The sequence below is a fragment of the Suillus subaureus genome (genome assembly GCF_016647635.1).
Source record: "Suillus subaureus strain MN1 chromosome Unknown BJ212scaffold_4, whole genome shotgun sequence".
Taxonomy (NCBI): Eukaryota; Fungi; Basidiomycota; class Agaricomycetes; order Boletales; family Suillaceae; genus Suillus; species Suillus subaureus.
The window spans coordinates 1,179,113-1,202,467 of NW_024538560.1; the positions used below are offsets into that span (position 1 = coordinate 1,179,113).

Here is a 23,355-nt window from a genome sequence, read left to right on the forward strand (position 1 = left end):
TCTTGATCTTTTCCAATGACCTCTCTGACCACCACACCTGAACTCGATGTGTCCTAGAAAGGATCTGCACTGAACAACTATTCTTGAAACTGGAGAAATGCACCTTCAATGCACAAGAAGTGGAATATTTGGGTATGATCATACACCCTGGTTGCATTGCAATGGATATTGCCAAGACTGATGGTATTTGTGATTGGCCCATCCCTACTACAGTAAAAGAAGTCTGGTCATTCCTTGGATTCTGCAATTTTTATCGCAACTTTGTCCCTCACTACTCCAACATCACCAGACCCTTGATTGATCTCACCAAGAAAAATACTGTGTTCCAATGGTCTGAATCCTGCTCTTCTGCATTCACCACACTTAAGGAATGTTTCCTAAAGCAACCCATCCTCCACAACCCTGACCCCAATCAACAGTTCACCATAGCCACTGATGCCTCACTTGTTGCTACCGGTGCGTTATTGTTACAGACCAATGAAAACAGAGTTTATCACCTGTGTGGATACTTCTCACAGACCTTAAACCCAGCAGAATGCAATTACCAGATCTTTGATTGAGAACTCCTTGCAGTTATTTGTGCATTGACTGAGTGGCATCATTACCTGGAGGGAAATCCCCATCCCATCCTCATATTCACCAATCACAAGAATCTTCTATGCTTCTGCTCAGCACAGAAATTGACTCACAGACAGGCTTGCTGGCAGCTCATCCTATCCTGCTACAATATTGAACTCCACCATGTCACTGGAACTAAGCTCACTGCTCCTGACGCTCTTTCTCACTGCCCTGATCATGGGACCAGCTGTGATGATAATGATGACATCACCCTTCTCCCAGATTCTATGTTTGTTCACCTTCTTGATGTTGAACTTATGACCACCCTTGTGAACCCTGATCCCTCCAACCCTGATCTCATTTTCCAAACTGCTTATGACACCCTAGATAGCTTGTCTCTTCTCCCTATGAAATCTGCCCTTGCCGATTGGACAATAAAGGATGACATTCTCTACTTTAAAGATCGTGCCTATGTCCATCCTGCTGGTTGGCATTTGATTCTAGAGCATTGTCATGATCATGCTACTGCCGGTCACCCAGGTCATTTTAAAACTGAGGAACTTGTAAAGTGGGATTTTTGGTGGCCCTCCATGGGAACCTATGTCTGTAAATATGTTGAGGGTTGTGCCCTTTGTCAGCAAATGAAGTCCGATACCCATCCCACAATGCCCCCCTTGTTCCTATTCCTTCCATCACTGCTGCACCCTTCACTCAGGTCTCTGTTGACCTCATCACCGATCTTCTGCCATGTGCGGGTTTTGATTCTGTTATGGTCATGGTTGACCATGGCCTTATGAAGGGGGTAATTCTGATCCCTTGTATGAAAACCATAACTTCTGAAGGCATCACCAAGAAGTTTTTCAAATATGTGTATCACCAATTCAGGCTGCACAAAAGTCATTTCAGATCATGGTCCACAATTCATATCAAAGTTCTCAAAAGCCCTTGCCAAACTCCTGAAATATGATATCACTGCTTCTACTGCCTATCACCCTCAGACTGATGGACAGACCAAACAACTTAACCAAGAACTCGACACTTATCTCTGGATCTATTGCTGTAACCATCCCAAAGATTGGGTAGAACATCTCCCAATGGCAGAATTTGTCCATAACCATTGAAAACACAACTCCCATAATGCATCACCCTTCTTCTTAATGATGGGATATGAACCCCGAGCACTCCCTCATACCCTACCTGACTCCACTGTACCTGCTGCGGAAGAACGACTTTGCTCACTCCAGAAATTTAGAGAAGAAGCACTATCTTGCCATAACCTCACTATGCAGCAAATGGCAAAACAAACTCATGGACAGAAGTATCACCTGTGGAAAGTAGGTGATAAGGTATGGTTATCTGGAAAGAATCTAATCATGCAACTACCATCATGAAAACTTGTACTTAAATGATATGGCCCCTTCCCTATCACCGCTGTCCTATTTCCTATCACATTCACACTCCAATTGCCAACCCAATGGAAAGTTCATCCCATGTTCCATGCTTCTGAGCTATTGTCCTATCATGAAACAGAGATTCATGGCCTGAACTTCCATGATCCTCCCCCAGATGTCATAGATAACAAAGAAGAATATGAAATCAATGCAATCCTATCACACAAAGGCACAGGTAAACAAAGACACTATCTAGTGTCCTGGAAAGGATACTCCTCTGCCAGTAATGAATGGATCCCAGAAGAGAACCTCAGTAACACCCTTGACATCCTCTCTGCATATAAAAAGACCCATTGATTATAAACAAAAAAACAATGTCCCTTGAATGCCTCCAACATTGTCTACTCCATATTCAATATCTCACCACTGCTATGACCTCTGCTTCTGAAAACATCACTCATCCAACATCCCTTGCAGACTACCAACTTGCTACTACTATCAACCTTGCCACCACCGAAAACATTACCTCCCCCATCACTTCTCCACCGCTGACTGATACTACTCTCTCTAATGACTCCACCCTCTCTGATTACTTCACAATCCTTGATGAAATTGAGAACAACACTTTGTTTGAATCCACCATCACATCCCTGCAATATGCTGTTGAAATAGATCATCTCCTAGGAGAAAGCAGAGCAATTCCTAGCAGACTTCTCATCAGAATCATCAGAGATGCTAGCCTCATTGAATGCACTGCCAATCTTCTTGACAATGATCGTCACAAGACCATCTTCTGCCACCTTCATATATGCATTCATAATACTGCAATCCATTTGCTGCCTTCTCCTACTAAGGAGGCTATCAGAGAGGCTATCCATATTGTCACAGAATGAATTGCTACAAACCCAGTGGCATAACCTCCATCCCCACACATTGCCATTCCAGTCCCACCACCAATTCTTTCATCATCTACCATTGAGCATACAGATAATGTTCTTAATCCTGCTGCTGTACCTATTGTACCAGCTTCTCCTGCTCCTACCCCCATCACACCCACTACGTGTTGATACCCTACTAGGTGTAGCTCATCTTGAATCAGTAGACAAGAACCATCTGTCTCCCCTACCCTTAGAAACTGCAAATGATGCTCCAGATCCCCATCACTACCACCAGTACCATTGTCATCCACCGTCACTACAGTAAAAGCAGAAACTGTTGATAACATCATATGTTGCAACTGCCACACCACCAGACACCATCACAAACATTGTCCAACATATTACTGCCGGGTTTGCAAAGCCTATGTGCCAGGGCATCTATCAGTCTTTTGTAAAGACCTAAAGTGGGCAGCCATTATCCTGTTGATCTGGACTGATCCGGGTTTCTATGAATATCTCTCTCATTGGGAGACTGAGCAGGATGCTCTCTATCATGCCACTGAGATTGCTGATAGCCTGCAGTTTTCTGTCACTGAAGAACAGGACAATTTATTGGACTCTAACTATGATGCTGACCTGGTCTACTGGGCTAACCAGGATAACTAAAGTTGGTGACTTTGTCTCTAAGTGAGGGGTAATGTTACAATCATGTATGCCTGTTAAGAATCATGCTCAAAGGAGAGAGAGACTGACTCAGAGGGGCTTGGCCTCAGCTCATATGCTGTGCCCCTTACCTGAGTATGTGCCCTTCATTTCAGAGGAAGTCTGATGATGGTCCAATGAAGTCTGGAGGACTTCTGGAGGCTGGCTACTCTGGTAGAGAGTGCTAGAGGACTTCTGGAGGCGGAGGAGTGCAGGAAATGTCTGGAGAAGCACAGGAGAGTTCTGGAGGAATGCAGGAAGTGCTCAGGAGAGTTCCCACTGCAAGGTAGTACTTCTACAAGAAACAGGATGGAAGGGTAGGATGTCCGGAGGTCCAGAAGTATGGAGGACAGGAGGACAGGATGTCCAGAGGTATGAAGGACAGGATGTCCAAGGGTTAGGAGGATGGGATATCTGAAGGTACAGAGGGCAGAACATTTGAAGGACAGGACACCCAGAGGTGCACAGGACAGGATGTCCAGAGGTCCAGAAGGAATAGGGGCTACATCAGACAAAGTCCAATGTAGAAGCAAACAGAGGTAGACTACCCTTAGGTAGAGTCGGAGAGACAGGAAGTGGACCAAAGTTTGGAGAGAGGGTAAGTGCTGGAAAGGCAAGACTCCAGTCTAGGGAAGCAATCCCTAGACTTGGGACAGAGACATAGGGGACAAATCTGAAGGTCTGGAATTCCAGCCTAGGGAATCCTTCCCTAGGCCTTACAGAAAAGGACAAGACTCAGACAGACTGAAGTCCAGAAGATAATTGGGCAGATCTAAGGTGATATTCAGACTGAGGACTCTACTGTAGTTGTACAGGGGTTATATACTAGAGGCTATCCGAGAGGATCAGTAAGCAAAGGAGTAAGGCTATGTACAAGCATGCGGAAACACATTGGTAAGTAAGACAGAACATAAGTAAATGAACTCAGAGATGAAACTAGTACAAGGATCAATCAGCAAGATGGAAACAGAGATAACTGAGAACTGGAAAGGCAGAGATGCCTAAATGGGGATAGGCGCAGGATCTCGGATGGAGGGTGGGAATAGGTCCAGAGATCTGGGGATCCGGAAGGCAGGGTGGAAACAGGACTGAGATATGTGAGGTGGTGGATATAGTCTGGAATCTGAGAGGAGGTAAAGTCTGGATGTCTTGCTGGATGGAATGTGCATAGGGTGGACAGGATAGGGGATCCAGGAATGAGTTGGATATGGGATCCAGAAATAGGTCCAGAAAGCGTGGGAATATGATGGGATCTATGTTTGGCATACAGGATATGACAATGCCCCTATTCATTTCTCCTTTTCCCTTACCTTGTATTACATCATGGGCCACATGATGCTGCTGCTAGACTTATCTCATTTCTCATATCTTGTATTACATCACAATCACTGTTACCATTGCTAGATGACCTATTCCTGTTATCACTGATGCATCCTTTCTATTCTTGTTATTGCTGATGCGTCCTTTCTTATCTCTTATCTCTGACTCATCATCAATCCCACACCTGCCCTAAGCACACCTACAATTCATTATATATAGTTGATGATGTATCTAGTAGCTCTTCACTTTAATCTACTAGGTTTTCACCTGAACATTCCTTCACTTAGGACCTCCAATCCTAAGTCATCTGAATCGATATTCAAGCTGAAGACACTCTCTTCATCTTGTCTTACAACCCTTGCTTTTGCAAGGTCTTGACTTAACTTCAGCCATCGCTCTTATTGAGCTGCTGTTGTTATGATTATCCTAATTCATAACACAAGACACTGGCATCATGGTTCACCCAGACCCAATTTCAAGCAACGGGCATGTCCTCCCAACACCATTGATATACTATGGTGGCAATTTGTCTGGTAGGCTGGTGATAGTAAGTAGACTACCAAAATTCTCCTTTCTTGCAAGACACTGGCATCACAGTTCATCCAGACCCAATTTCAGGCAATGGGCATGTCCTCCCAATGCCATCAATATACTATGGTGGCAATTCATCTGGTAGGCTGGTAGTAAGTCCAGGATGGTCTTCTTGCCAAGAATGTCAAGTAAGAGCTTGCATATGTCTCATTGCATACTGTGACAACGGCCATGGAGATCCAGTATGACCCAGATTCAAGCTCTACCATCATCGAGGAGGACTCTGTCTTCATAGAGTCATTCTTTGCCATTCCTGATGAGGAGATTGAGTCCAAGCTGCATTTGCAGTTGCCATGGCTCCTTTGTCTTGAGCTCAATCATGCTAAAATGATTGATCACAAGCTCACCATGGCTTATGTTGCCAGTTGCATCGCAGAGAGTTTCAAGACTGCTGATGTCTTGGTCATTCAAAGTGAAGATAACTCGAAGAAGCTCATTATCCATTGCCATGTACTCAGTGGTGGTGATGAAGACGATTGAGGAAGACATCTTCCTGCACCAGCTTGAAAACAACTCACTCAGATATGGAATCTCAAGGTTTGTGTTTATTCTACATGCTATACCCTAGTACATGGCTGACAGTATGAGCTTGGAGTCACCAGGACTAGACTATCAAGATGATTGGTGAGTTTTCATTAAATTCAAAAAACCATGGTACTCACCATGCTTCAAAGTCGCCCTACACTCATGTGATGTGTTCCATCTCTATTCCTGCACCAGAAGCAATCCCTCACCCTCTTCCAGAAGCCCAGCAAGGTCTCTGTCCCTTCTGCTCTCACCTCCACTTCCTCTGCCATTGCCTCCAACCTGATTGCTGTCTCTGCACAAACCATTATGTCTCCCCATTGGCATCTCCTCCTTTGCCTGCAACAGACACATTTTGAAGCCATGTAGAGTACTATCATCCTGTCAATCAACAATTGATGCACCAAGGCCAATAAAACTTACTATGATGTTTTTCTTCTTGGAATATACAAATTTTAGTGGTTGAGATCTACAGCTTGTATGTTGCATGCTTGTTTCTCAACAGTGCACTAAGTCAATAAACTTAATTTAATTTAATGTTTATCAAAGTTATGGACATTTCATCTAACCTAGAGGTATTTATTCTAACTTATTTGAATTATGAACATTTCATCTAGCCTAGGTGTATTTCTTCTAATTTATTGTGGGTGAGTTTCCCTGATGATTCAAGTTGATTTTTGAGGGGAAGCATTTTATGAACTGCACTTGTACAGGCAATAGGAAACACACCAGCAATTCTAGCGCCTGGGACATATTTCCGCTCAAATAGATCTTCAAATTGTCATTCATGACAATTAGCAATCTATTGCCTCTGAGGAAACAAAAATCAAGTAAGCCATCAAACTGATTGGCATCAAATACAGTGCCACTAAGGATGTGCTAAATCAAGTGTCAACTCCTCCAGTCACTTCTGACATGACTCACTCACATTGGACATTGTGGAGTACTGCCAGTCCCAAATCTGTAACTACCATAGGAGCTTGACTGATTCACCATGTGGTGAAACCCAGCCTGGGGGTGGATGCCATCTCCATCGAAAGCTAAAAGGTTGATATAGACACCCAACCTACCAATAATATCATATGCAGCAGCAATCAGGTTTTGTTCTGGGTCCATGAGCACATTGATGTTTTGTGTGCTGGGAAGTGAAGATAACAATTCTGAAGACCATTCATTGTTGATTGCTTGTTGTGAGGGCTCTGGTGCTATTGGAAAGATCTTAGTGAAGTCTGATAGTAGACTTCCAGGATTGCAGAGGCAAAGATGGCCATCAGAAACAAATGCTGTATCAAAAAAGAATATTTTTGATACAACAACTGTTTGGACAGGCCAAGTGTCAAATTTGAACCATGTGTGGGCTTTGTCCCTCAAGAACTGTAGGTGCTCTAAAATAGGAGTGTGGTTGTCAACTCTGAGTCAGAGATTGACAGGAAGCAGTTGTTGACCACCAAGTTCAACAATATACTGAAGTTCAGAAGACAACAAGTACATCTGGTGAAGGCTTGTACATACCTGCAAGATGATTGTCAGTATGGGGGTCCTCTTAGGAGTATTGACAGTGACAAGTAAAATGATGCTCACAGATGTGTACCAAAGAATATCTCAGTAAGGAAGGAAGGTCAGAATGTAAGCATGGAGATCTTCAGTGAGAGACAGAAACTGAGGCTTCATATTCTGGTTTGTGAAGGTAAAAGCTTGAAAGGGGGTGTCCCCAACAGCAGACTAGAAAAGCTCTTGTCTTATAGGAGGCCTTGGCTATGACCAACTGTGCAGCATACAGCATTAAGATTTGGCATTGATGATATTAAGATACAAGAATATCCATGTTCTTCCTGTCACCTATTTCAAAAAGAAAATGCAACCTATGCAAATGACAACTCACAAGTACTACTCCCCAACTTGCCACACCTCCAAGTCCCCACCCTGAGGTGTCTCTCCAACCAAATGCATGAGATTGACACGGTTCTACTGAGTTGAAGGAATATACAGATGTATTTCAACCCTATGCCATATGCAACATTACAAGAAAATTGGTATTATAATTCACATGTCTCTACTGTACCCTTCATGCCCTAGTAACACTTCCATGGTCATCCCACTCAACACCAAAACCAAATATCACCCACACTGTGAGGACTATGGTGAATCCAGCCCTGAGCACTACCCAGTGTGCATACAACAACACAGAACTCAACACAGGGCTTTTCAAAGCCAATTCCTTCTGCTCCAGCATCACGCTCTCATCCCTCTCACCTTCTTCCATATCCATACATCAATGTAGATCCCAAAGCCTCTCTACCTCCCTCTCTACATGTTTTTGGCATACCTGTGAGAGCTGCATGGCAGGTAGACATTGCTGTCCCCATGGCATGTAGCAGGCACCCAGGAGCACACCTAAGATGAGCATGGAGATGAACGCATACACAAGCCAGACCATCATAGCACTGTCAAGGGAGCTGGTGGGGGATAGGTCTTGGAGCTTCCCTGTTGCTGTCATGGTGATGATAATTGAGCCCTGAACAAGAGACTCTGTAATGCACAAAGGTGAGTATTCTTTCCTTTTAAGAACTATACATACTCTTGATTGCAAAGCTGAAAATCATGTCAAAAAGTGAAGTGCAATACAGATCTGTTGAGAGACTCATGCTGTCATGTAGTAATGAGGATCAGGTATAATACTGTGCACAATCTCCACTTGTGGAGTTGAGGTGATACTCTGTAAGATAATGTTAGTCCTGAAATATTACAAGGACACCTCAATACACCCACCTGAGCAATTGTGCAAAACATATGTGCACAGACTATGTCAGGCTTAGTACACCATCTACTTGAGACATTCCAACTCACTAAATGTTAGCACTGTCTCTGAAAATCTTAACAAGAGCATGGAGATGAGGAACATACATCCTGAGAGAAACACTGGCCTTGTGGTCAGCTCCTGCATTACTCAAACTATAAAATGCTCACAAATTGTTACACAACATCCATATGCATCAATGAACATGCCCAAGAAAGGGGTAAGTCCAATAGGGAGGAGCAAGTAAAAACTCAACACCCATCTGCCAACTACAGCTCCTTTCTTGAGCCTTTGCTGTGCAAATTGTCTGCACAGAGTTCAATACTCATTACATCATTGCAAAGGCAATAACTCATGTAGACACCAATACAAATGAGTCTACACCACCAGTTTGGAAGGTTGCAAAAAGAATTACAAACCAAGACGTAAAGGGCATTTGGTGCACAGCTGGCCAATAGGATGTTTGAACTTTGACTCTACCCATACTTGGCTGGCCAAACTGTTTGCAGTAATCAACAACTTCATAATGTGAACAAAGGTACCTGTTGAGGGCAAAGATGCAAATAGTGCATAGAAATGAGAAGAGGCCCATGATGGTGCCTATCCACAGTGGCCAGGAATATGAGCCAATATTTTGGGACATGACATTCACAGTACTCTGTCCAACATATTGTGCCACATTTACTGTCAACCTGAACAGTGGAGGTATGCATGAGATGTGAAAATGCAACCATAGAACCTGCCATGTGAGGCCTTGAAAATCATTGAATGAAGTGAAACCAAGTACTAACAATAACTGCTCAGAGAAGTGCTGCACTCACCTATAGACAGCACTAAACCATTCCCCGGTGCAAAATATGTGGTGACTATTTTGTGCTGCACATTGTCCAGGGACCTGTCCCCAATGGCAGCAATGATCTTGCCCGCCATGAGGACATGGTAGCTATTGAGTCCTTTGTAGTGGCACCAGCCTCTACTGCAGCACCTGCAAGAAAAAATGCAGTGAGTATGGCAGATAACAGCAGGCCTCCAAATTTGTTGATAATGAAGCCCAAGGCAATGCAGAGAAACATGTTTACCTGTTGAATGGTAAGTATATTGGTTCCACACTAGCAAGATAAGGTCAGCCATACCAGATTCATCACAGATATCTAAGCAGGCCAGGTACACAAGAGTGTCAATCCCATTACATTTATATTGAATATGTTTCTTACCAGCATAGCAAATTCAGAATTATTGATCTTGAGTTCATGGTCTATCATTGTCTTCAGAGTTGCAGTGAGAGCCTGTAAACAAATAATCTACATAATCCATAAAAAATGAAATATGACACCTATGTCAGACCAGTGGTGTCCAACTTGCACCATCCATGAGCTACTACCAAAATTCATAGAGGTGAATACTTACATGTGCACATGCATGTTAATCCAACCACCATCACCTGCTAGCTCAGAGGTAGCTTCAGCTTGACAGAAGAGTAAGATGAAATCATGATTGATAACTGGTGTTCATCTTTGCTCTCAACATTGGCAGGGGCAACAGCACTGATGGAGTGAATACTGGTGGGCATGATAGAACCAAAATGTAAAAGCTAGAGCTTTGGTCAACTTATGAGCTGGTGTACACCTCAGAGAATAGAGGTGGAACTTAGCAGGCCAAGGCATCAGTGAATTGACAAGACCTTGATAATGTAGCCATGTGAACTGTAGAAGAATGAAATTCTGCTCCCACAAAACATGGTCATTTATACCATTAAAATTTTGGACCGCAGATACATAGCCATCAATGCCTGCAAATTCAGAGTAACATGAGCAGTGCACAACAATGCAATGACACCCCTGCATTGCAGCTGACACAGGGTGGTAGCATACTGGTGGTGATTATTTTGAGCATTGTCATTTGGTCTTACCTTTGCTTTGCATTAGTGCTGCCGCAGTCTGGTCCAGAACCACAGTTTGAACCAGACTTTTGGTCCAGTTCTCTGTGGTTTTGTCCATGGTTCTCATCCTGGCCAGAACTGGACTGGAAAATGGTTCTCAGTTCTACATATTCCCAGACCATTCTATTTTGGTTTGGCCTTCCCATACTGTTCCAAACCCTTGTCAACTTCAACTTCAACTTCGACAACATTGGCCTCGATGTCAGACTGTCATCTTCAGGATTTGCACTCTAGGTTAATCAGGCAATCTTGAGCATTTTTGAAGGTAAGTACTAACTAATCAAATTATCAATATTCTTGCCTTCTGACATATGTTTGACTATGTCACAGATATATGTTTATTCAAGTCTGCATACTTCCTAGACAGTCATGATCCTCCACCAGCTCTCAAGTCTTTGTTCTGGGATGCATTGGTATTGGCTCCCTGCTCCATGTACAAAAGGAGGTACTGATGACAAAACTGTGAGTTTTCTCTCTGACAATGTCCCAAGACGCCTGTGCGCTTAACACTGACGGCTCCCTCAAGGATGCTTCCAATATCACTTTCTTTAACGATCCTGATGATGATGTACTGCTTCCCCAAGTCCCACCTTCCACCCAGCCATTGACATTAACTGCATCTACAAGAGATGCCTACTCCATTCTACTCAAAGCTGGACATACCCCAGCAACAGTTGCAGCCAGTTCTCAGTGGTCTGGCCATCCCTCAAAGCCCTCAGCTCATATTCATGATGCTGACAACACCTGTGGGCTGTCTTCATTTTCAGGAATGAGGAAGTGCACATTATCAAGCACTACAGACCATCCGGCACCAAAGAAAGTTGCTATGTGATTTTTATCTCCTCTTGACTCTGAAGATGAAGACAAAGACAAGGACATCCATCCAGAAGAATCATCTGCCAATGAGCTGGTCCCTCAACCTGATGTCAAAGACTTAGATGACACCAATGACACCAAGTCTGAGAATGGAGTTGCCACTCAGACGGTGTGTATCTTTCATGTTGATTGTCTTCCTTCACTAACACCTGTATATTTAGCTTTCAAAAAATAAATGTACAGCAGATATTAGGACTGTATTCACTCATATCCCCAAGGGGTGGGTCTGTATGCTGTACAAGTAAGTTTTTCATTCAGTTTCAATTTAAATTCAATTTTGATGTTGGATAAGGGATGCTGGTGAACCAGCACACAAGCATACATTTTACAGAGGCACCTCAATGCTACAAACACACATTGCTCACCACAGATGGACCCATTTTCAAGTGTACAAGGCATTGTGCAAACACAACAATGGCTATACACTTGTCAAAGTGCCTAACCAAAAATATTGTTGTAGGTTGATGCTCTGCCTAGCTGCTACACTTGCAAGCAAGAACATTCAACCCTAAAGGGAATTGCTACTGAGAATGGCTGATGATACTAAAGACCTGAAAGTGCACAGAGTATGGGAACAAGTGCGCAGGTATGTAGAGTGTGGGAATGTGGAAGTGCAGTTGATGAGTGGTTGATGAGTGGTCAATGTGGAAGTGTGTGATGCTAGGGTAAGGGGTAGGGAAGTCTTAAGGAATGGCGCAGGTAACAAGTGAGGGCAAGGGTATTGATTGCACGGGTAAGGAAAGTTAAGACAAGGTGTCCAGGTATAAGGTAACCAATAGGGGCTAAAAAGCGTGCACTAATGGTGACTGCTCCTAAGTAAAACCTAAGGGAAGGAAATACTGTAGAAGGGAAGTAAATATGAAATAGTCACTCTAGGCACTTTATACTAGCTAAACCCTCTCAGAAACAGAAGGGACAGGACAGACAGGCAGTAGGAATATGTAAAGACATGTAATAAGGCTGCAACACTTGTTACAACACATGAGGCAAGGCAAAATACATACCAATGAGGTAGGATGGATAATGAACTGATGTGGGACATCTGTAAGGTAGTCCAAAGGCACGGGAAATCTACCACAGGTAGGTGCACAGCATGGGAGTGAATGCACAGGTCCACAAAGCACAGGAATGCATGTCTGGAGTGGGTTGAGTGTGGGAAAAGCAGTCAATGGTTTTGTAGCTGAAACTAATGAAGGCTGCATATAGGGGAGTGATGAATGATATGAGGGCTACCTTTCCATCACCTATATCAAAAGATGACCATTGCAAGCCTAACAGTAATATGATCGTCACAGCACATTGCAATGCTGCAGGTATCACAATGCATTCTCACGCAATCCCACCTGGCAAAGACCTCACTGCAACACAACAAACTCTCAATCACAATCTTGTTTCAAAACCTGCTGTATTCACAAAGAAAGGTTACTGGAGTACATAATGATCGTCAAAAAGATCAAGGAGTGCCTTGCTGTAAGTTTATTCAATTCACATTATTAACTATTGTTGATGCAGTTTTGGTAGCATGTTGACAGTGCAGTGTCTATGATGTTTGACTCATGGACATCTATCATTAGTGATCCTTTCTTTTCTGTTACTGGCCATTATATCTGGAACCCCCCTGATAAGCCACAAGAGTGGGTACTGATGTGTGAGCAGCTTGATTTCAGTTATATCAAGGGCAACCATAGTGGCCAAAATAAGAATGTGATTCCAAAGCCATTACTGAGGATGGTTTTGATGTGGCAGATGCTGTTGGCAAAGCACTCACTCTTATTGAACAGGTGAGCTCCTTTTCTTGTTTTCGAGTTGTGTTCTGATGTGAAAATAATAGATTCACAAATCGCCATAAGCCAGAGCCTTCTTCCAAAAGTGTTGCAAGGAAGAGGGCATCCCCATTCATGAGATCTTAGCCTGGGTGCAAACACACTGGGCATCTTTATACAAGTGCCTTAAACACTTCCTCTCTCATCACCTGGTGAGTTCTCTAATGTCTTGATTTTTTCAATATCTCTAATACCTTATTTTTTTCAGGCCATCAACCATTTTACTCTGCTTGCTGACGAGAGTCATGAAGTCCCAATGCTGTGCAACAAATTGGACAGCAACTTCAAACTCAATTGAGCCAACTGGAAAAAGATCCAACTAGTACATAATGTTCTCAAGGTATTTTTGATTTGTTTATCCATTCATTTATTTACTTACAGTTATAATAACTGCAGGAGCCTGTGACTGCGCAACAGTCATTCTCCTTGGCAACACATCCCACAGCCTGGCTAACAATATTCACGCTCAAATGTCTTGCCAATACATGGCAGACAATGGCAAATGATCCTGCATACACATTGATTGCTGACACAATCCAGAGTGGCCTCAAGAATGTGGAGAAATACTATGAGAAAACCAGCAACTCAGATGTGTATTTCATCTGTCTGGGTGAGTAGCTTTTTTTTCTTGAGTGCCATTTCTAATGTACCTACAGTTCTGGACCCTAACTTCAAGTTGGCATATGTCGAGACCTGTTGGACTGATGAAAAAGTTGTGAGCAGGAGAGCTTGTTTTGAAGCTGTGGTAAGTCTTATTTGATTGATGTATTCTACCAGCAGCTGATAATTATGTACATTGTAGTTTGATAGGTATCACAAGGCTCCTCCACTGCCATGCACTACAGAACAAGCTGGTGTGCCACCGAAAGTACCAGTACTGCAAGCTGTTCAGTATGGCCAGTCCTGGATGCATGATGCTGTCATGGCACATCAAGCCACAGAACATTGCATGCACGATCCCTGTCATGAACTTACCTTGTATCTTAGTTTGCCATTAGAAGAGACAGATGATGTTGTGGCATGGTGGGGGGTAAGTTGTTTTTTTATTCATACATTCTCAACTGACATTATTCATTAGCTACACTCACTACAGTATCCAACACTCACTCATATTGCCCACAATTATCTACTGATTCAAGGTAGTGCAGTTCCCTCTGAACGTGCTTTCTCTAGTGGGAGAATCACATCAACCTTGTGCCACAATGCACTTGCATCATCCACCTTCTCTGCACTACAGTTAATGAAGGCCACTTACCATAATGGACATCTTTCAGCAGCTACAGAGGCAGAGGGGTATGTGCAAATCTTATTAGACTAGTTACTCAATGTGTAGACTAGTATTTTGTCAATTTTTTTTGCAGTCCCTATAGAAAAATTTATGGTTTGGTTCAAGTTCAGATCACAAAAAAAACTGAACCAGACCTTTGAGAACAGTTCTTGATGGTCTGGTTCTTGGTTCTTGTTGAAGACCCTCTGAACCAGACCAAACCAGACCATGGTAGCACTACTTCACATCATACCTTTACCCAAGACATTCTTGTGGGAAGTATAGGTTTTGTAGAATATGATATCATGTCACTGAGGGAAGCCTGAGGAGGACATATGTTACCTTATATAGGCAATAATCACAAACATCAGCTAGTATAATTCTGCTATGGGTTATTACATGGTCATGGATGAGTTTAGATGAGTTCTACTTCAAATTGAAGTGCAGCCTGCATTTGTGCTGCCTTCAATGTCATGTTCACATATTCCTGTTCTGATTATCAAATTCATGTTCATGTTCATCCTTACAAATAGATATACAGCACACCTTGGCTTATTTGTTCTTCAAGTTGATCTGTTGTCTGTGCATGTATAATTAAGTAACATGTTTATCTGATGGATTTCACCTTGGGCACCATAAAATATATCATCTTTTGTTAAAGAATCATAGCATTTGCAGCAGCTAAGTGGCCGTTGTTGAGAAACAATTATTTGATTCTAGTTATCTGAAATTTACTAAGGGTGTCAACTGCTAACTGTTTTGAAAATGGCAATGTTTAGGTAAATGGTGTTACAAACTAGGATAGTTCTAATGACAGACAACTTGATAAGAGTCAGGACCTCTGCTGAGATTCTATGCAAGACAATAAGTCAAGTGTTCAATGTAAGCTAAGTCAGAAGGAGTGCTTCTAGCTTAAAGTACAATTCAGACAACAAGAGATTGGAAGTCTCAAGCAAAGGATGTTTCTGGTAAAACCTAGTAAGATTAAAGTGTAGAACTAAAGCATACAAGAGAACTATTTATAGTGAACTACAAGTGCTTTAGGGCAGACATGAGAATGGATATGAGTCAGAGATAAGTCTAGCAGCGGCATCATGTGGCTCGTGACGTAATACAGCAAGAGAGGGAAAATGAATAGGGGCATACATGGTTGTAACAAATGGACCCTAATTAGCAAGAAGTTGTGACCTCACTCAGGAAACCACAAGGAACACTAAACGAATCAGGCGAAAGTAACAGGATGAAGCTGTGGATTCTTTGAGCATTGTACTAATGAGTATGTGATGGTAGGTAGGAGACCTGAGTCTAGTCTGAACAATATGAGAGTGGCAGAATATAAGGGGATCTGCCACATGATATATGATAATGTAAGCGTGTTGTAAGTGGTCAGCTTACAGAAGTTGGCACATTGATACGTCTACCAATCCAAATTGTGTCATGGTTAGTGTCCTGTAAATCTGGTCTGAGGCCAGATTGACAGGGCTAATTAGCAGAGGCTATCCAGGAGGTCAAATTAACCTATGTAAATTAGCGTAAATTTGCAAGTCTGCTGATTAGCACTAATTTACTTGTAAATTTGATGAATTTAACTGTTAATTAGGGTAAATGTGGTTCTACGGCCATACATCCCAGGCTGTTGCATCAGGAAGTGCCTCTAACGACAATGACGACACAACAATGGACGATGTTGTTAACACCTTGGCGTGGGAATTCACATTTCGGGGTGTTTCATCCAGGAAGTCCCAGAGATAGGGAGAGCGCAACTCAATATCTGCATTTGCCCCTCCAAGCAAGAAGTATGAGCCATCAACCTTTTCAAACTCACTCGGCAGTCCTCGCTCATCATTCAGCCACTCAGCACCATCATCAGGAAATCTGGGATCACCAGCATCATTGGGTGGATTGGAGTTGAAGGGTCTTGGTTGAGGTGGACGGCGTCCAGGGAGCGGAAGGTCCTCAGCCATATCCATATCTGATGCTGTGCACTTGCGGAAAATAGTTTCATTCATGTCTTGCCATCAAACAAGCATTTTTTTGGCAGGATTTGCATTCTGCATAGTACGAGTGTGATTCACTGATTTGAGGTTGAGGTGCTAGCTAGAAACACATACCTCAGGTTTATAACGATGCCACTGTCGAATTTTGATATGGTTTTGCAGTGTTTCGAGATTTTGATTAGCACGACGAGGAGAGTTCAACCATGTGATGGTTGACATGGTGCGTTCGTCTGCCATAGAAATAGGAACTGCAGAGAACATTTTGATTGCGATAATCTATGCCACAACGGATATAGTCAGCGATAAAAGAACAATGGGAACATACTCACCGGAAGTACATCAGCAAATTCATCTCCTGATTTCAGGAGTGCTAGCCAGCAATCCCGTGGGCTCTCATTTGAGCGCATCTTGCGGTTGAATGGATCTTCAGCGCGGAAATAAGCCTTCATACTATGCATTCCCCCGTTCCGTGCGGGATATCATCATGCATGTCCGGCAGCCGATTAGGTGCGCCACATAGTAATGAATCATCATATCCTGAATATTGATAGCCTCAAGTACCAGTGCAGGAGCCATCGCATCGTCACTGTCACCATCGATATCATTCCTCCTTAAGACAATGTCGTTACCTGACAATTCCACTGTGCTTATTGTTGGCGCAGGCCCCGCTGGTCTCACGGCTGCTCTTTCTCTCATCCACCACGGGTGTCGTGACTTCGTCATCGTCGATGCTATAGTCGAAGGACAGAACGTATCACGCGCCATTACTATACACTCTGCAACCGTCGAGGTACGCTGCCACCTGGGCGTTCATAAGTAGGCTCCCCCAAATAACTTTATGATCATAGGCTTTAGCCAGCATCAATGCAGCAGATGTATTACTATCTAGAGCTATCAAAGGGAAGAGCATCAGAATCACATCCCGTGATTCGCAGATTTTTGAGGCCAAATTCGACCCTCTCAAGAAATATTCTGCCTATCCTTACGCACTCTTCGTCCCCCAAAATGTGACCGAGCTCGTGCTTGTGCAGAAGCTGCAAACCCTTGGTGTTCGAGTGCAGCGTCCACACAGGGTTATTGGAATGAAACAGAATGAGCAGGATCCTCACACCACCGACGTCTCCTTTGAGGATGGTCAAGTCATCAGAGCTAGATATATCATCGGCGCAGATGGCGCTCGCTCGATTGTGAGTCCCTGGTGCCTACTAGCTTAGCTTTTTGGAATGTCTAACGAGCACCTTTAGATTCGTACTATTTCTGGAATAGGGTTCTCTGACCCAGACGGCCCAAACCCAAACAATCACCTATTGGCTCAAATGGTTGTCGCGGATGTTACATTCGAGCCCGAACCTGTTGGTCCACTAACCATCGAGGGTCACCTCAATGGCACAGTTTCCTCAGGCACCATCTTTATGCTCACACCATTCGGCAACCACTTCAATGACGAGCTGACGCGAGATGGAAAGTCTATTACAAAACCCATATTTCGCGTAGCTTGTGCTGTGCCAGTGGAGAACGGAGAACCGCCCCACGCACCGCCGAAGGAGTACATCCAGGACTTGGCCGACACATATGGTCCAGCATGTATATCATCGGTCCTATCCCTTAATCCGACGCCTGTCAAGATCGACCAGCTGATCTGGTCGACACGTTTCAGAACCCATTCAGCCATCGCTGACCGCACCTTCACGCGTCTTGGCGCCGCAATTTTCCTAGTGGGTGACGCAGCCCATATTCATTCACCCGCGGGCGGCCAGGGCATGAACCTAGCCATTAGGGATGCAATCTTTCTCTCGGAGGTCATCACAAAGCATATTCAAGCATCTGCAGAAAACCCCGATGTGGGTGATACTCTTTTGCAGGAATTTGCGGAAGCGCGTCACGCTCGAGCATTGGAAATTATCAGCTTTACAAAGAATCTCTTGAAGCTCGCAAGCCTGACGTACAATCCATATGCTTGGTGGATGCCGTTCAGTCGGGCCTCTGTCCGTGATCTGATGCTACGGATATTGGGCAGGTTTGATTTCGTGCAGTCGAGGGTTGCATGGGGCCTGAGTGGGCTTGGAAGACGGTAATAGCGTACTTTGTTTCTGTCTATTTTGTACGAGTATCGGACAATCTGCTCATGAGATTCGGACGTTGTGGTGAGTTGTACTATTGTAGAGAATGGAACATATGCGTTACAATACGTTGCTTCGCGTTGGCGAGTAAGACATCAAGAGCCAGTAGTTAAAGTTGTTTGCGTATGCTGGTCGGTACCACTATTCCTAGCTGAGTAGTACTAAGGGGCTGTCTATATGTTATTCAAACATGCCACCTCATCATGACACGCGCGAATCCTCCCCGGTTGAAACATGAAGGATTAGTGTGTACAACTTGGCGGCAATCGAAGCAAATCCTACTAGCTTCTCCAAGAAATCCTACACGGTAGTACTGAACTTGTCGATTCCAGTCGACGATTACCCTCGGGGTGAGGGAGGGGTAGTTTTACTATTCTGCTTGGGCAGAGGTAGGTCGGCTGGAGTTGCCTTCAGTGTCTCTTGTAGCTTGGGAGGTCATGTCAGATGAGACTAACTGAGAACGTTTCCACCCTGCAACTTTGTTGGACAACAAGACATCGGTTACACTACAGTACTAGCAGTATGCACAGCGTGCACCACGATCCAACTGCTTCTAGTCATCGTTGATATTGTAGATCTCTCCAGGCTTCACAACCAAAGTCTCCGCCTGGTTGTCAGATGGCTCGTACGACCTCTTCAACACGAAGGCCACTTGCCAGTGGCCTCGCTTCCACAATTCGGTCTTTCCTGGCTCGATATCAAAGAATCCGAGACCCCCCGTATCAGCGTTGTCATTGGTGATGCGGGCAGAGATCGTGTATTTGGTATTGTTGTAAATCCCAATCTGGGTCTCTGTGGCTGCCGATATATTCAGAATGATTATTAGGAACTGTTGTAAACCTCTGAACGCACCTTTGACAGACATTGTGTGCAGTAGTAAAAAGATTTGGAACAAGTGTTCGATGCAGCGATAAAGATCCCTGGGGAATGAATCAGAAACGAGGACGAACGAAACCAGGCCTTGGACTCACTCAGAGTAATCGAAGGAGCGATGGGGAGCTACCTTCGAGACTCGTCACGTATTTATACGCATAAACCTGAATGAATTCTTTCGGAGCTCACATTCAAAGCTCACATATTGCCCGAGTTATTGCCCAATGGGTTTTGGATGATCTTCTTAACATTACGGTTCAGATGATGATCAGAATCCGACGAAGCAACTGACCTTGGAAAAAGAGGGGTTCGGATGTGAAACGAATAGCACTGACAAGCAACTCGTTATCATTCTTGCTAGTGATTTATGTATGTAACATGCCTTTGGAGTAAATCATGATGCGGCCCATCAGGGGTTCCCAGCGCGAAGTCTGGCAGTTGAGTCAGATCCGAACATGGTGAATGGAAGCCTGACGGGGATTACTTCTCGAGCGTTGCTCGCACAGGTCCGAGATTGCTGGACAGTGTTACGAGCACATTTCGGGGTTGAAATCTAAGGACAATAATGTCGTATTTCCAGCCATGAGTCAGTTGCATCTGCTCGTTATGAAGTTGCAATTGACCCAGATGCAGTGTGCACAGGTCTCACGCAAGTAGCTGCCAGGATGGTACTCAACGTTCAACTTGGACCAAGGTGGTGAAATCGCGTGACGTAAGGTGATCGGTAGATCAACTAGTTCGAGCTGTTCCTGAAAAAAACTTTGTGCCATGGGGAGCAAAGAGGTCCTCGGGCCCGGCCGAACTTTATTAAATGCCGAACGCTGACTCAAGCGTTCACTGGCTCCTTGGCAACAGACTTACTCATGGGCAACTGAGGCTGCAGCTCCAACTTGAAATTCCTGTAAGCTATTGAGTGCAGTTGACTCATGGCTAGAAACACGACATTATAGTCCTTGTATTTCAACTTCGAAATGTGCTCGTAACATTGTCCAGCATCCTCGAGCTTGAACCTGTGCGAGTGCCACTCAGGTTGTAAGCATGGCTCGAGACATAATCCCCGTCAGGCTTCCATTCACCATGTTCGGATCTGACTTGCAACTCCCAAACTTCGCGCTAGGAACCCCTGATGGGCCGCATCATGATTTACTCCAAAGGTATGTTACATACATAAATCACGATGATAGCAAGAATGTCTTGTTGTACAATAAAGTTGCAAAGTGGAATCAATATGTGTACTTGTCAATCGATGATCGCCCGCGTTTTGTATATTATATGAAAAGTCAGGGGGCCCGTACATGCGCATGTCCGCCGGAACGAAGTCCTTGCACAGCTGGCCAGGCCTTATACATGTGGTTTATTCGATGGCAAACCTCTTCGACGTCAAACCCCTTTCAATAAATACATGGGTTGCATTGGGCCTGAGTGGGCTCGGAAGACGGTAATCGCACATTCTTGAACTGCACTTTGTTTTCTGTCTATTTTGTACGAGTATCGGCAAATAAGACACTGAGAACCAGTACTGAAAGCTATTTGCGTATGCTGGCCAGTACTACTATTCCACGACCTATAGCTGAGTAGTACTCAGGGACTGGCTCATACCATCTCATATCATGAACAGTGAACCAAGCTGAAAAGTAGATGAAGCCCAGATCTACAGATCTCGCTGAAGAACTCAAATCCTATATTCTGAACTTCCTTAGGACCTTACCAAGATATTCTGCGCTGTACATCCGTGAGTGTTGATCGATCATCGATCCTTTAATATTGAAGTACCTGCATTCGCGCTGCCTCCGAGTACCGATGAGTCACGCTCACATATACGTGCCTCGATTCTCGAATTCATGGACATGTTCATCCCTACGAATAGGTGCACTACAGCGTAAATGTTCTAGTTCTGGAGTCTGCCTATGTACATCTTTCGTGGTCGTGCAAATTCAGTATCAGTGTGATTACATAGAAGTTTGAATTCTTGCGCGACTGACGCACAATTGAACTTCATGATGTCGACGCCGTTGATTTTCTGCAGGACATAGAACTCAACTGCGGACAGCGTTCCTGGATATGACGTTGACGGGTAGTCGCAATTTTTGAGTTGGTTGATTCAATCTGTTTTTCCAAAACACCAATGTTGCACAAGAACCCATATAAATTATAATCCTACATCTGACCGTCTTTGAGTAACATCCACCACTGATCCGATAACAAACACATATCCCTCGCGAAAACTCCACGAAGGAGGAACAAGGAAAAAATTCACAACAACCAGCCCAAGAGTAGTCTGAATCGAGTTTCACGATCCACAAAAGATACGTGAGCCACGAAGTGAACTCAAGGACGAACCAGTCCCATAGGAGTCGCGCCTCGTACGCAACGAGGTGGTTGGTCTCATGCCTCGAGGGATTACCCTCTTCCGACAGTTCATGATGACCCCGTAACCAGCCTGCAACAGGCTTGGTCCACTTTGCGGGAGCGACACTACATTGTCGACACAACGCTAGTCATCATGAGCGCCTTCTTCACAGACGCATGCACGATAGCGACGACTGAGACAAGTTCGCCCGATCCCCGCAGCGTTTTCAAAGTTTTCGTTCTCGCCCTCTTCTGTGATAACAGAGTCTTCGGGACGATGAGAAACGAAGCTGCTTTTCTGGTATGCCACGCAGCTGGTTAGAGCTGGGCTCTGCTGGAGCCGATCGAGGGGGATTGGAATGCTCAGACCTTAGCCCGCTCAGGAATTTGGATGCGTGGAGCGATCCTGTATGTGATGAGCATTCGTGGCTTTCGAGCTGGTTGAAAGAAGGAATAGGTTTCGAAGTCCGCTTGGCGCTTTATAAATTTATTCCTCTCCGAGGATTGCGTGATTTAGTACGTCTTTTTCAGCCTCAGACCCTCATGCACACGAGTCATGATATGGCATGACCGGTGACCGTCGACTCAAAATCATCCATGAACCTCCCTTCATGTGAAGTTTTAGGTGACACAAGTTCCTCGGGAGTCTGGTATGCTAACGAGGGTTGATGTGCTTTTATCGTTTCGTCTTATAATCGAGGTGCATCCTGTCGTGTAATATGTATGCGAAGTACATATTTACCTTTCCGACAGTCCACAGTGAGAATCAATGGCAATTCTCTAAATGCTAGGAAGCATGCACAATGAACATGGGGGCTCAGATTGAGATTCGACGATTTTGCATTTGCGACAGCACCTGTCTACCCAAGCACGGACGTCCCTCTGATTATGTATCATATCCCAGCCCACTCATGATTCTACATATGTTCTTGCCAGTCACGCCCGAGTTGGACGAACTAAATACATCGGATGACACGGTGTGCAGGTAGAGGCTCCCGCTTAGGAGGAAAAGACGTCGGGGCCCGGTTTCTTGCAACTGATATGCTGCCTAGGCCTTTGATTATCGTTTCTTTGCTTATCCCGACTCTGGCTACAAGTCGCAGTGACGCTTGCATAATTTTCTTCGCCAGCTATTCCCGAGCATAGATGCAGGCGACACAGACACCACACTCGTCGCTCGAAGTAGGCGTCAATGTAGAAGCTGAAGTATGTGTGGCCAATGGGATAATCACCGTGCGGCATGCGCCACCAGATGAGATCTACGGCAGAAATGAGTGCGCGCTCAGACTAGCTGTAATAGCGACTAGGTGAGATCAAACCGTTCAAGCCATCAGTAAGCGCACCCACCT

The 23,355-nt window shown here is 44.3% G+C and overlaps 6 protein-coding genes across 6 annotated transcripts; 3 read left to right on the top strand and 3 right to left on the bottom strand.

Annotated features, from left to right (window-relative positions):
- Nucleotides 1-5,572: 5,572 nt before the first annotated feature.
- BJ212DRAFT_1261767 (RNA polymerase Rpb1, domain 7-domain-containing protein) lies at nucleotides 5,573-5,920 on the top strand (the record flags this gene model as incomplete). The annotated part of the gene is made up of 1 exon (XM_041330203.1): nucleotides 5,573-5,920. A coding segment is annotated over one exon (348 nt), but the record flags the coding sequence as incomplete, so codon positions are not given.
- Nucleotides 5,921-6,598: 678 nt separating this feature from the next.
- BJ212DRAFT_1296286 (uncharacterized protein) lies at nucleotides 6,599-10,759 on the bottom strand (the record flags this gene model as incomplete). The annotated part of the gene is made up of 19 exons (XM_041332417.1): nucleotides 6,599-6,622; nucleotides 6,695-6,776; nucleotides 6,894-7,005; nucleotides 7,036-7,350; nucleotides 7,478-7,505; nucleotides 7,874-7,930; nucleotides 8,292-8,494; nucleotides 8,544-8,557; nucleotides 8,813-8,917; nucleotides 8,968-9,069; nucleotides 9,178-9,261; nucleotides 9,305-9,446; nucleotides 9,584-9,747; nucleotides 9,783-9,841; nucleotides 9,977-10,048; nucleotides 10,127-10,136; nucleotides 10,170-10,227; nucleotides 10,444-10,551; nucleotides 10,672-10,759. The coding sequence occupies 19 exons, from the start codon at nucleotides 10,757-10,759 to the stop codon at nucleotides 6,599-6,601; spliced, it is 1,827 nt and encodes a 608-aa protein (XP_041197785.1).
- A 3,136-nt stretch (nucleotides 10,760-13,895) lies between these two features.
- BJ212DRAFT_1250634 (ribonuclease H-like domain-containing protein) lies at nucleotides 13,896-14,673 on the top strand (the record flags this gene model as incomplete). Its single annotated transcript, XM_041329709.1, has 4 exons — nucleotides 13,896-14,010; nucleotides 14,057-14,145; nucleotides 14,203-14,430; nucleotides 14,479-14,673. Coding segments are annotated over 4 exons (627 nt in total), but the record flags the coding sequence as incomplete, so codon positions are not given.
- A 1,607-nt stretch (nucleotides 14,674-16,280) lies between these two features.
- On the bottom strand, nucleotides 16,281-17,358 carry BJ212DRAFT_1574327 (uncharacterized protein; the record flags this gene model as incomplete). The annotated part of the gene is made up of 3 exons (XM_041342106.1): nucleotides 16,994-17,358; nucleotides 16,779-16,940; nucleotides 16,281-16,652 (listed from the first exon to the last, which is right to left on the bottom strand). Exons 1-3 carry the CDS (start codon nucleotides 17,120-17,122, stop codon nucleotides 16,281-16,283), a joined length of 663 nt encoding a protein of 220 aa, XP_041197787.1. The 5' UTR covers nucleotides 17,123-17,358.
- On the top strand, nucleotides 17,284-18,739 carry BJ212DRAFT_1262697 (uncharacterized protein; the record flags this gene model as incomplete). Its single annotated transcript, XM_041330288.1, has 3 exons — nucleotides 17,284-17,454; nucleotides 17,513-17,851; nucleotides 17,909-18,739. The coding sequence occupies 3 exons, from the start codon at nucleotides 17,284-17,286 to the stop codon at nucleotides 18,737-18,739; spliced, it is 1,341 nt and encodes a 446-aa protein (XP_041197788.1).
- Nucleotides 18,740-19,337: 598 nt separating this feature from the next.
- Nucleotides 19,338-19,649, bottom strand: BJ212DRAFT_1476605 (uncharacterized protein; the record flags this gene model as incomplete). Its single annotated transcript, XM_041339392.1, has 2 exons — nucleotides 19,338-19,582; nucleotides 19,637-19,649. The coding sequence occupies 2 exons, from the start codon at nucleotides 19,647-19,649 to the stop codon at nucleotides 19,338-19,340; spliced, it is 258 nt and encodes an 85-aa protein (XP_041197789.1).
- Nucleotides 19,650-23,355: the final 3,706 nt, after the last annotated feature.